Source organism: Delphinapterus leucas, chromosome 8, assembly GCF_059928025.1.
Source record: "Delphinapterus leucas isolate spDelLeu-1000000601 "Yukka" chromosome 8, BTC_Dleu_Yukka2, whole genome shotgun sequence".
In the NCBI taxonomy this organism is placed as follows: domain Eukaryota; kingdom Metazoa; phylum Chordata; class Mammalia; order Artiodactyla; family Monodontidae; genus Delphinapterus; species Delphinapterus leucas.
Window position 1 is genome coordinate 34,115,986 of NC_143136.1, and position 12,033 is coordinate 34,128,018.

At 41.8% G+C, this 12,033-nt stretch overlaps 1 protein-coding gene across 1 annotated transcript in view; it reads left to right on the top strand.

The window, feature by feature from the left end:
* Positions 1-3,500: 3,500 nt before the first annotated feature.
* The window catches only part of MPP4 (MAGUK p55 scaffold protein 4), a 39,653-nt gene continuing 31,120 nt past the window's right edge, over positions 3,501-12,033 (top strand). Inside the window, exons 1-4 of the mRNA XM_022568278.2 lie at positions 3,501-4,887; positions 5,749-5,870; positions 8,292-8,369; positions 10,507-10,587. Coding sequence (XP_022423986.1) covers positions 4,800-4,887; positions 5,749-5,870; positions 8,292-8,369; positions 10,507-10,587 — 369 coding nt within the window. The 5' untranslated portion in view covers positions 3,501-4,799. The remainder of the gene's footprint in view (positions 4,888-5,748; positions 5,871-8,291; positions 8,370-10,506; positions 10,588-12,033) is intronic.

Genomic DNA, 12,033 nt, shown 5'->3' on the forward strand with positions numbered 1-12,033 from the left:
GTTAATAGATCAGCTTACTCTCAGGTATCAGTTTCTCATTAGATTAAAATAAAATTTATTGTGGGGTGTCTTATCCTGAAATAGTCAACAAAAATATTCATCTTTTTTGGTGTTAACTATGTGCTGGCAATCAGAAAATACTGAAGTGAAGGTTTGAAATGGTATAAATTAGACTTTTCAGTGCAAGGAATTCTTAGGAAGATTTGTGATGGGGGAGGTTTAAGAGTAATTTAGTGGTTACGCTGGATTAGGCTTCTGTGGATTAAATCAAAGAGGATGTGCAGAGATTTTATCTAGAACAGTGAGGTGACTTTGGCACCAAATAGCCCACTGGTATTTTCTGCTAAAGCTTTTCTCTGGATAGGAGCAGCATTGCATGTTTGCAGTCTTGCAGGTAAGAGACCCTGCCAAATGATCCCAAGTTACCAGAAAGATCGATAAATGTCTGCCCTTCTGTCAATTTTTAAGAGCTAAAAATAAAATTTTGGGTAATATTTGAATGCTTTAGTTTCATCGTATCTCAAATTATATGGAGAATTCTGTGATTTTGAAAGAGCAGGTTTTGCTGTGAGAAACCATTTGTTAAGTATGGAATAATAAGTTGTCACGGAGACTGAGTAAAACTGAGCATTTGTCTTAGTCCTGATCAATAGCGTTTTGACCCAGAGGAAGCTATAGCCATTTTTGTACAGGCCATTTCTCATCAAGTGTTCAAGTGCCTTTTCAGGCTTTGTCTAGTAGAAAGCATTGTTTTGAAAAATGAGTATCATACGGGTAAGGAGTGTGGCATTTAACAGTAATCACTATATTTTTAAGTTTATAGAAATATTGATTTTTTTTGGAAACCAAAGATTATTGACCATTTTGTCGTACCACTGTCACCTTTTACATATAATCTATCATAAACATAAAAAATGCTTACAAATTGGAAACACTGTGCCTATATACTGCTTTTTAGCAGTCTTCTAAGAAATATTGATTTTTAAAGTAATGCTTAGGAGAAATTCCTTAGGTATCAGTAACACTAATGCAGCTTCTAAGTTAATGATAAGAACTGGCCATACTTCCTGTGTTACTTAATCAGTTCGGAATTGCATATGGTTGACTATTATTTAGTCTCAATCAAGAACTCTCTCTCTCCAGACAGCAGAAATAGCTAAGTCTCAACTGACAGTCATGAAAAGGCAGGCAAGGAAGGAACACCACAGACTTTTGCCAGGGACTAGCATGTTTCAGGACTAAATATGGAAACAAAAGAGGAAAACTTTTGATTTTACTACTTGTGAAATCTACTGAATACCCCATTGAGTGTCAAATTCCTTATCTGTAAAATGAAGGTTGCATTTGATTGCCTCCAAGATGTGTCAGCCCAGATTTCCAAGTTTGACGGGGAAGGAGGTTGAAGTCGATATAACCAGGCTGAGGAGGAGAGGAAGGCACAGGCCTCCCAAGTCCAGCTGCTCCTGTCTCAGGACTGATGTCCCAGCCATCCTTGGGCTCCCTGGGGAGGTGTCAGTCTTTTACTTCTGAGGATTCAGCAGTGAACAGACAAGCAAAGTGTCCGCTCTCCAGACCTGACCCACACGGGAGCCGGACACTGAACAGGTTAAGGCATAAGGGAATCGTGAAAGATAAGCATAAGTACTATGAGGATGATAAATTGCAACCGTTTTCTTTGCCACCTGGAAGGAGGAAAAACCATTTTCTGAGGTTTCCTTCTATGAAATTTTGGCTTAGCTTGGGCCAATACCAGGGACTGGGCAGCTTAAAAACAACAGAAATTTATTTCTCACAGTTCTGGAGGCTGGAAGTCTGAGATCACAGTACCAGCCTGGTTGGGTTCTGGTGAGGTCCCTCTTCCTGGCTTGAAGATAGCCTCCCTCTGGCTGTGTCCTCATGTGGCAGAGAGATTAAGAGAAGAAACTCTATGGTGTCTCTTCTTATAAGGGCACGAATGCCATCATGAGGGCCCCACCATCATGACCTCATCTAAACCTAATTACCTCCCGAAGGTCCCATCTCCAAATACCATCACATTGAGGGGTTAGGGCTTCAACACCTGAATTTGGAGGGAACACAATTCAGCTCATAGCAAATTTGTCACAGGAAGCTGAGGATGACTGTTTTCAGAATTCAGCTAAGTTGTGGAGATGAACATTACTGTTTGTGCTTCAGTGGCGGAGAAACTTTTAGCCAAAATGAGGCTTTTAGAGTATATGAATGTGTTATCTCTGTAGCTCTGGGTTGGTAGATTGATTAGAAGTTACTTTAATAATTAGACTTCGTTATAGAAACCACAGTCTATCTGTAAATTTCTCTCAAAATTTCATCTCAGGAACGTACAGTCTCTAGTGCCCCCATCTGCTTCATGGATAGGCCTGGTTGGGCACACTGTCATCTGGGCATTAAATATGGAAGAACTGTGGTCCACCTACGATGCGCACATAGCATCATTGTTTAATTCGTACTGCCTCATCAAGAACACGGTTTGTGAGAAGCATTTTAAGAAGTTGCCTGAATATGATGGTTTGGTGTCAGACTCGCCTGTTTGCTCTGGCTTTTGTCTGGCAGACACTCCATCTCCCTTTTCAAACCCTACCTTGGAAATGCTCCCCTCCAGGGAGGAAGATGAATCATACATGCAACTGCTGTGCAAAATGATTCAATAGAGTCTCAGAAACTGGAATGCAGGAAAAAGGCAGGGTGTAAACTGACTCAGTTGGGGCTGGGTGGGGTGGGTGGTGGTGGGCAAAGCAGAAGCTTTTGATGTCAAGTTTAGGCAGAATCTGGCAAACTAGAATACTTCAGTGCGACGGGAAAAGAATGTGTATGGGAAGGTTGTCTAAGATTTCATAACAGCTTTCTGTGTTGCTCTTCTCACTGCCATAGAATTTAGAGACAACAAAAGAATCTTTTTCTAGATAGCCTCCCTGACTCAACCCCACAATCTGTCTAGATTCTAGACAGTGGTTTTCAACCATATCAGATTCAAAAAACCATACCCGTCTTTAACAACTAATATGAAATGCTCCTTTTTAAAAAATCCTGATTTATCCTTTATTATTCTCCTGTGACAAATGCTGTCGGTGCCCTACCCATATCCCTTTTGGTGCATTCTATACCTACACTCTCTATCTGAAAGTACACATGTAGCAGGCTGGAAGGACCAGAAGTAATGCTCTCTGGGGAAAGCCCTCAACCCATGTCTGGCAGTGTTGCTATATAAATATCCCCACTCCCTTGTACCCTTGTTCCTCCATGGGATGAAGCTCCATAGGGCCCAGAGCAGTTACTTGCTTGATGTACTTTTTACTGGATTTTTTCCCTTGCCCTGCCTTAATACCTCACTCCACTACTAGTGTTCTAGATCACTTTCCAAGCAAATCACCTCACTAGAATCCTTGCTCTGTGTCTGATTCTGGAGGAACCCAGACTAAGACACACAAAACTTCCAAAAAAAAATCCATATATATAATGCCCTAGTAATAATAAAAAAGAGAAATTAAACAAATGTAGTTGATAAGATATCTAAATTTTGATTTGTAAATATGGGATATCACTATACCAAAAGATATAATGAAGTAACACATGTTTGCACCTATAAGAAACTCCACCAGGGACACAGCAGCTTCGAATGCAGACAGATACAGCCATGGCTTGATGGTGGTGTGTTGTAGTGACATGTTATACTTTGAGCAGCTTAACCATTAATGACCTGATTCTCTGAAATGGTGAACTTGATAAAGTCCAAGCAAACTGAAGTAAATTCATTCCTCAATTAAGGTAGCAGCATTCCAGAAAATTCAGTGTATGTTAAAACTGTGCAAAAATACTTTGTGTTCATATGTAAAGAGAAGTTGAGGTCTGGGGTCAGATAATTATAAGGTGTTTTTTTTGTTGTTGTTGTTTTTCCAGCAACATGAAAGTTCAGTGGGACATTTGAAAATTTGCAGGGCCTGAGGTGATTTCTCATTGTGTAGGGCAACTTCTGTCAAACTTTCTCAAAGAGCAGTGAGAATGTCCCCTTTGCCCTCATTTTCTTAATCCCCATCCTGCTTGGCTGAAATGTAGAGGTGATGGCTGGAGCTCCAGCCACCATCTTGGAACAGGAAGATAAGAACACCACCACACCCCAAGGGGGCAAAGCAGTGAGCTGGAAGGAGCCTATTCTCTGAGAATTTCATGGAGCAGGGCTGCTCTGCCTCTGGACTTTTACATAAGCAAGATATAAACTTCTACTCTGTTAAGCCACTATTATTTGGGGTTTCTGTTTCTTGAAACTAAACCTACTTAAAGCAATATATAAAGTAAACCCTAAGAGTATCCTCAGCAGTAACCCATAACTTTTGCAACTGTGATCAGTGCCATGAAGAACTATACGGGCAATGAGAGGGAAGAGGGCACCTGAATGGAGTCAGGCCAGGGAAGGCTCTTCTGGTCTCTGAATGATGGTGAAATCAACTAGGCAAAGAGGTGGAAAATAAACAAACTGACATTATTTGTCACTTGTTTTAAGAAAGGGGAGTAGAAGGAATGTTTCATGGAATAGTAGTTTTCTTGTGCACACAGCTGGTGATGGATAATTTAGAGAGGAAGTGCCACAAGGCAAGACTGTTTTATCCGATGTGGATCCTGGTGTGTACGTAGCACAGTGCCTGACTTGCTCAATAAATGCTGTTGAAAATATGTGCCTATGTATGTACTAAGAGCTGCGGGGCCAGTGTGATTGAGTGAGCTGTGTGCTGTTTGTTGATCTGCTCCCTAGCTCTGAATTCCTTCTGAAAGCTTGGGAAGGGAGCATGATACAGTCAGACAAAGGAGCAGACCCACCAGACAGCAAGGACAAGAAGGACGAGAAGCTTTCTACGGTAACCAATCCGGAGAATGGTATGTGGTGCCAGATTCCTTTTCTAGACCAGAAAGTTCTTTTAATATCCCTCTAAATATGTGATCCAATTTAGGTGCAGAAATTCTGATAGGCTTTTTGTGATTCCTACAAGGAATTTATCATACAGTTTGAAGTGTCCTATTATTGCATCTATTAGTGATAAGTCTAAGCAATTTTCAAGGCAGGAAGGAAAGAAATTGACACAGTAGATTCAGAATCTCTTTTTTTCCTACCCCACGATGTTTTACTTTGCCTTAGAACTTCACAACTTGTTCACATTCGAAATATCACTGCAACAAATAGGATTTCTATGAAAATACTTGTAAAAGCAACGAAGCATTTACTAAATTCTGTTCAGTCCCTTTAATAGTGGAATCCTGAGCTATGTATTAAAGGCCTACTAGGAGAGTTTTTCAATAAGACTTTTCATAAAGGGTAAATACACACGGCACATGGTGGCATGTTTGAATTAGAGAAGAAGGATCCAGAAAACAACTAGATAATTTTGGAGTAAACCAGAGGCTGTTAAGATTGGGGAGGGGAAAGCAATATTGCTCTCATAAAATCTTTCATTTCTATACTATGATCTATTATTTCATCTAATGTTGGCAACAACCCTATGGGGAAGCTAACATATTCTCATTTTGCCACAAGGAAAGTAGGTTCCAGATAGTTGGATGGCTCTCTGAAGTTCACACAGTAAGTGATAGAACAGGGCTAGAGCAGAGTTTTGGGCCTTAAATCCAGTGTCCTCTCCTCTCCTCATGAGCCCCTGGCACCTGCCAGCGGTCTGAATTGTCCTTCACATTTACACCTGCCTTTCCACCCGTCACCCCATCTCTGACCTCTCCCATTTGTAGGTATCTCCCAAATCCTGAGGCTTGTGCTACAAGAGCTGAATCTGTTCTACAGCCGAGATGTGAATGGAGTGTGTCTCCTGTACGACCTCCTTCACTCCCCGTGGCTGCAGGCTCTGCTCAAGGTGAGCGCTCCATTTCTCAGAAGCCTTAGCCTTGGGAGCAGAACTTACTCGTCCAACAGTGTTGCTTGTCAGTTGGCAGGAAATTTCAACTGGGAAAAAGTTCAGAGAAGAGCTACACAACCTCTTAGCTTAGGAAGGAATATACTTGGCTGGAAAAGAATATGGAAGCTCCTCTCTTTTCTGCCCCCAACTCCCTTTCTTCCAGAGACCCCTGAGGTCACACAGCAGCCACCACAAATGGCCATAGACAGCACCCTTAGCAGCTGTCTACAACCCTTTGTCCTTGAGGCCAACTCAGGACAAATAAAAATGCTTTAAAAATCATTCCTCTTTGTTTTCATAAATTAGGACATGAAATGTCTACAGCTCTGTTTAGGTATCTTAAGTTTTTCTTACTCTGAAGATCTCTTCTTTTTTTAAATTTGGCTAAAATTTCATGCACTATACAATAGCATCTGACTATAATTTTGTTCTTCTGAACAAATGTTATTATTAAGAAAGGTCCTTTTGAAGTTATTTTTTGGAGGATGTGTTTCCTTCACTTAAGTGAAATATGGTCAGCCTTATGATGCATGTTAATATTATATTCTTTAAGATAAGAAAGAAGTGTCAGCATACTTAGCATGAGCAAAGAGGTACTCCTCACAGCACTGGTTTTAAAACACCTGATTTCTTAATCCATTCATCCGTTGTTGGACACAGCGTTTTTTTCCATGCCTTGGCTATTGTGAATAAAGCTTCAACGAACATGGGGTGCAGATATCTTTTTAGGTAGTGATTTCATTTCACTATCACTATATACTCAGAAGTGGGATGTCCAGTGGAATATTATTCAGCCATAAAAAGGAAGGAAATCCTCCCTTTTGCAACAGCATGGATGAATCTCAGGACATTATGCTAAGTGAAATAAGTCAGAGAAAGACAAATACTGTGCGATCTCGCTTGTGTGTGGAATCTAAAAAGGTGGAGCTCATAGAAGCAGAGAGAATAGTGGTTGCCAGGGACTAGGGGGAGGGGAAATAGGGAGATGTTGGTCAAAGGGTACAAATTTCCAGTTACAAGATGAATAAGTTCTGGGGAGCAAATGTACAGCATGGTGACTATATTTAACAATATTGTATTACATACTTGAAATTTGCTGAGAGAATAGATGTTACACGTTATCATGACACACAAAGTGGTAATTATGTGAAGTGATGGCGGTGTTAACTAACCTTATCGTGGTTATCGTTTTGCGTGTATCAAATCAACATGGCATACCCGTTAAATTTACACGATGTTCTATCTCAATTATATCTGAATAAAACTTTGGGGGATGGGCTTCCCTGGTGGCGCAGTGGTTGAGAGTCCGCCTGCCGATGCAGGGGACACGGGTTCGTGCCCCGGTCCGGGAGGATCCCACGTGCCGCGGAGCGGCTGGGCCCGTGAGCCATGGCCGCTGAGCATGCGCGTCCGGAACCTGTGCTCCGCAGCGGGAGATGCCACAGCGGTGAGAGGCCCGCGTACCGCAAAAAAAAACCCAAAAAAACAAAACAACTTTGGGGGAAACTACTTGATTTCTACCAGGCACTTTTCCCTCCTGGGAAGCTAATACAGGGGTATGAATGCCACTAAAGGCATTGCCTTTGCTACCACTGGTAGGCTGCTTGGCCTCTGTGCTCCCTGCATCAATCCACCAGCCTTAATCACTTCCAGGTACACTTGAGCTTGGGCACTGAGGTAGAGCAAGGAAGCCCCGCCATCCCAGATCCGGATGGAGACAGGCAGGGCTGAGCTGACCTCCTGGACCTCATTTCTCCAACTGTAAGAGAAACTAGATTTCTAAAATAAGATTAAGGTCTGCACTGCAGAGCTAGTCAGACCTTGGTATTCTCAGCCCAACCCTAGATCCTGGTATGGAAAACAATTCCTAAGGGTCAACAAAGACAAAATTGGAATTTTTATAAACAACCTTTTACTGGAGAATTAAGGGAGGAAAGGAACAAAAGGTGAGCACAGAGTACAAATAAGCATGTATAGTGTGCCCGGCCTCTCATTCAGATCCCCTGGTGAACCTGAGCCCCTAACCCATGCCCTACGCAGCTACCCAGCCTAGAAGTTCCCACAGGTCTCTGGCTTCAAATCCTTATTGACCTCAAGCCTGGAAAACCCAGGCTTACTTAATTTAACAAGAGTAAAATTCACGTTTCTTTTTATCAATGATATTGTTTGGGGAAGAGCAGTTTCCAGTGGCAGCCAGTAATTAAGCCTTTGAAGCGTTAGAGCCACCAGTCTTGAGTTCATTTCGCTTGGACAACTAGAGACACCTTATTAAAGGCCAACACACATGCTACCCAGCCACTTGTGCCATTGCTCAGGCTGAGTCTCCCCTGGGTGAGCCTTCCCTCAGTATGTCATTCTCTCCTCGTTGCTCCTTGGCAGGTTTATGACTGCCTCCAGGAATTTAAAGGAAAGAAGCTCATTCCTGCCACACCCCATGCCCAGGCGTTATCCTACGAGGTGAGGTGATTTTTCATCCAGAGAATAGTAGAGCTTTAACGTGATACCATTTTACTCATAGCGCCAGTTTGAATGCTCTAATGGAAAAGTTCAGTTGGTGATTATGCATCTGATAACTGTTTCTAATTGAGCTTTAATAGAAGGCCTGCTGTCTCCCCAAGTTAAAGCCAACAAGACACATTTTTAGCTTGTGTGCATCTCCCTCTTTTTCCCTAAACCGTGGACCTAATTATCCCCTGGAAAGAGGGTAATGTTGCCCTACTAATGATACCCAATTTACATCCCTATTCTGGGCTCCTGGACGGCAGGCTCTGATGTCCTCTGCCCCATCCCATCCTACTGAGATGTCTAATGGACCTCAAACTTTACATGTCCCCAGCGGAGCTCTTGGCTGTCCCATCTCCAAAGCCGCTCTCACCCCAGCCTTTTCCATCTCGCTAAGGACGTCTTTGTTCTTGCAGTACCCTGGCTGAAACCTCTGGGGTCATCTTTGAGTTTTCCTTTCTCTCACACCCACACCCAGTCCTGTCAGCTCTAGTTTCAAAACATATCGAGAATCTCCCCACCTCTGCTGTGCCACCTAATATGCAGCATCATTTTCTCTCACATGGATAATTGCGATGTAGCCTCCTACCTGGCCGCCCACTTTACTCTTGCTCCCCTGGGGTCTATTCCCATCATGGCAGCCAAAGAGATTCTGATTAAAGATGAGTCAAATCATGTCACTTCCCTGCTCAAACCCTTCCTACAACAACTTATCTCCGGGTAAACATCCGAATTCTTGCATAGTCAAACATAAGGTGGCCCCTGTTACCTCTTTGATGTCATACTCACCACTCTCTCCCTTACTCACTCTGCTCCAGCCAGTTGAACCCCTTGTGGTTGTTCGAACCAGACAGGCTCCTACCGCAGGCCCTTTGCACTTGCTATTCCTGATGTCAGTAACGCCCTTGCCCGTACAGCCACACGATTTGCTTTCTCATCTCCCTCCAGTCTCCACTGAAATGTCACCTCACGGAGGCTTTCCCTGGTCACCCCATCTCAAATTGCAGTCCTCTCATAGCATTCCCTATCCACCTTCCCTATTTCATTTTTCTTCTTAACTCTTTTCATCATCAAATAAAACTCTTTTACTTATATATTTTATTTATTGTCTGTGGCTCCTCACTAGAATGTAAACTCCATGAGACTGGGGATTCTTGTCTGCCTATTCAGTGCTCTATTTGAATCACTCAAAACAGTGCCTAGCACACAGTAGATGTTCAATGCATATTTGCTGAATGGATGCATAAATATAATCTGTTTTGTCTTTATTTATTGTCCATATTAAAAGAAATTTTTAAAAAAAATTTCTAACCTCAGCTCCAGTAATCAACAACTTGAATGGTTCTCAGCTGTCCACAGGGAAACACACACGTGATATTTTATTCAGTTGCAACCCCAGTGAGTGGAGGTGAAGCTTGCTAAACTGCTTGTTTTCATTTGACAATAGGTGATGGTCCTTGACTGCTGAAGATTCACGGAGCTGGTTAAAGTCTTGAAAGGGCTTATGTCATGTCAGAAAGCAGGTCTATGCCTAAACCAAAGCAAAGAGATCAGAATTTATTCTGTCTAGCACTTTTTTGTTGCAACAAACATTAAAATTGCTATTCAAATAATAAGCCCTAAAATACAAATTACTATTTCATTTTGCAACTGAAGAATGGAACAGCCCATGGGATTAAGCTACCTGGGTTCTCCAGGTAATTGAGCCTGTAGCTGGAGAACTCAGATACCTTAACCTGCCTATAAAGCATTCACATTAGCAAACAGCTATCTTAGAGCCACTAGAGGGATATTGCCTTGGCACATATGACATTACAAAATTATGTTTGTTCTTCCTCCAAGCCTGCGATGTGCCAGGACTGGGGCACAGTGGTTTAGATCTACCCCAAATCTTGGATTCTACCTGCTGTAATGAAGTTTAGTGATAAGGAAAGACTCTAAGCCCTGACTTTAAAGAGGAAAAAGAAGGCTTCAGTAACAGCTTTTCTTAGGTCAATATCATGTCAGTATACCTGTTATCCAACCTAGGTGATGTTAACTAGGTGATAAAGATTGTTAAAAAATTCACAATGTATGTTTTTCCACCAACCAGGTAGTGAAGATATTACATGAAACCCCCAAGTCACCTGAGATCCAAGAGCTGAGACAAATTCTCCAGGCTCCACACTTAAAGGCAAGTGCTTGCTAAAATGGGCAAGATATAACCATCTGGCACATAGACAAAATTGGGAAGGAGAAATAAATGTGCTGGAAAATGTGCTCTCTGAATAGTTGTTCTATTACCGTATGTGGGTGACCAACAGACTGTACCTAAAAATGTGGAACTTGGATGTGACTGACTTAATCTCACTGGTCATGGAGACAAGCCTGCCCTATTTATAAGAAGGCATCCAGAACTTCCCATGGTGTCTTTTTCCCCCCGGGAAAGCCATTGTTCCTCGAAAATTCTGGGGGGGCAATCGAGGTAGCATACATCTTAAGTTATTTTAAGTTTCAAATAGAGTGAGTGAAGGTGCTTGGAAAATACAGTATAATAATGATTAGCTCTATGAGGGGGTATATGAAGAACATTTGATTGCAGAATAGAAACCTATCTCATAGTACTTATAGATTTTGAGATCAATTTATCAACAAATTAGAATTTAAGAGGATGTCTGCACTTGGAGCAATGGGATTTATCAGTCAAAAAGTTTTATTCGAAGTGTCCATCATCGGATGAATGGATAAAGAAGATGTGGCACATATATACAATGGAATATACTCAGCCATAAAAAGAAACGAAATTGAGATATTTGTAGTGAGGTGGATGGACCTAGAGTCTGTCATACAGAGTGAAGTAAGTCAGAAAGAGAAAAACAAATACCGTATGCTAACATATATATGGAATCTAAAAAAAAAAAAAAAAAGGTTCTGAAGAACCTAGGGGCAGGACAGGAATAAAGATGCAGACATAGAGAATGGACTTGAGGACACGGGGAGGGGGAAGGGTAAGCTGTGACAAAGTGAGAGAATGGCATGGACATATATACACTACCAAATGTAAAATAGCTAGATAGTGGGAAGCAGCCACATAGCACAGGGAGATCAGCTCAGTGCTTTGTGACCACATAGAGGGGTGGGATAAGGAGGGTGGGAGGGAGGGAGATGCAAGAGGGAAGAGATATGAGGACATATGTATATGTATAACTGATTTACTTTGTTATAAAGCAGAAACTAACACACCATTGTAAAGCAATTATACTCCAATAAAGACGTTTAAAAAAAGTTTTATTTCACAAGATAAACCTAGAGAATTTTCTCTGAGTTCCTACAAAGTTCTGTCCACCAGTCTCTGGCAGGGCTATAGAATGACTACTTCCCCATCTTGTGAAATGAAAATTGAACACACTGGGCCATGAGAAGGAACTCTTTGATCATACCCTAAAAGTAGAGGACTACTTTTTCTCATTCTGTTTTGCATGGGCCCTTAAGTGTCACTGATAATTAAACCAGCAAGATGTTTTGATTACTGCTCCTCATTCTACCTTAATTGGGGAAACTATTACAATAGTTGTTTTGTAGTTCAAGTTTATAGGAGCACCATGGATTACATGGGTTTCCAGGAAATGAGAATGTGACA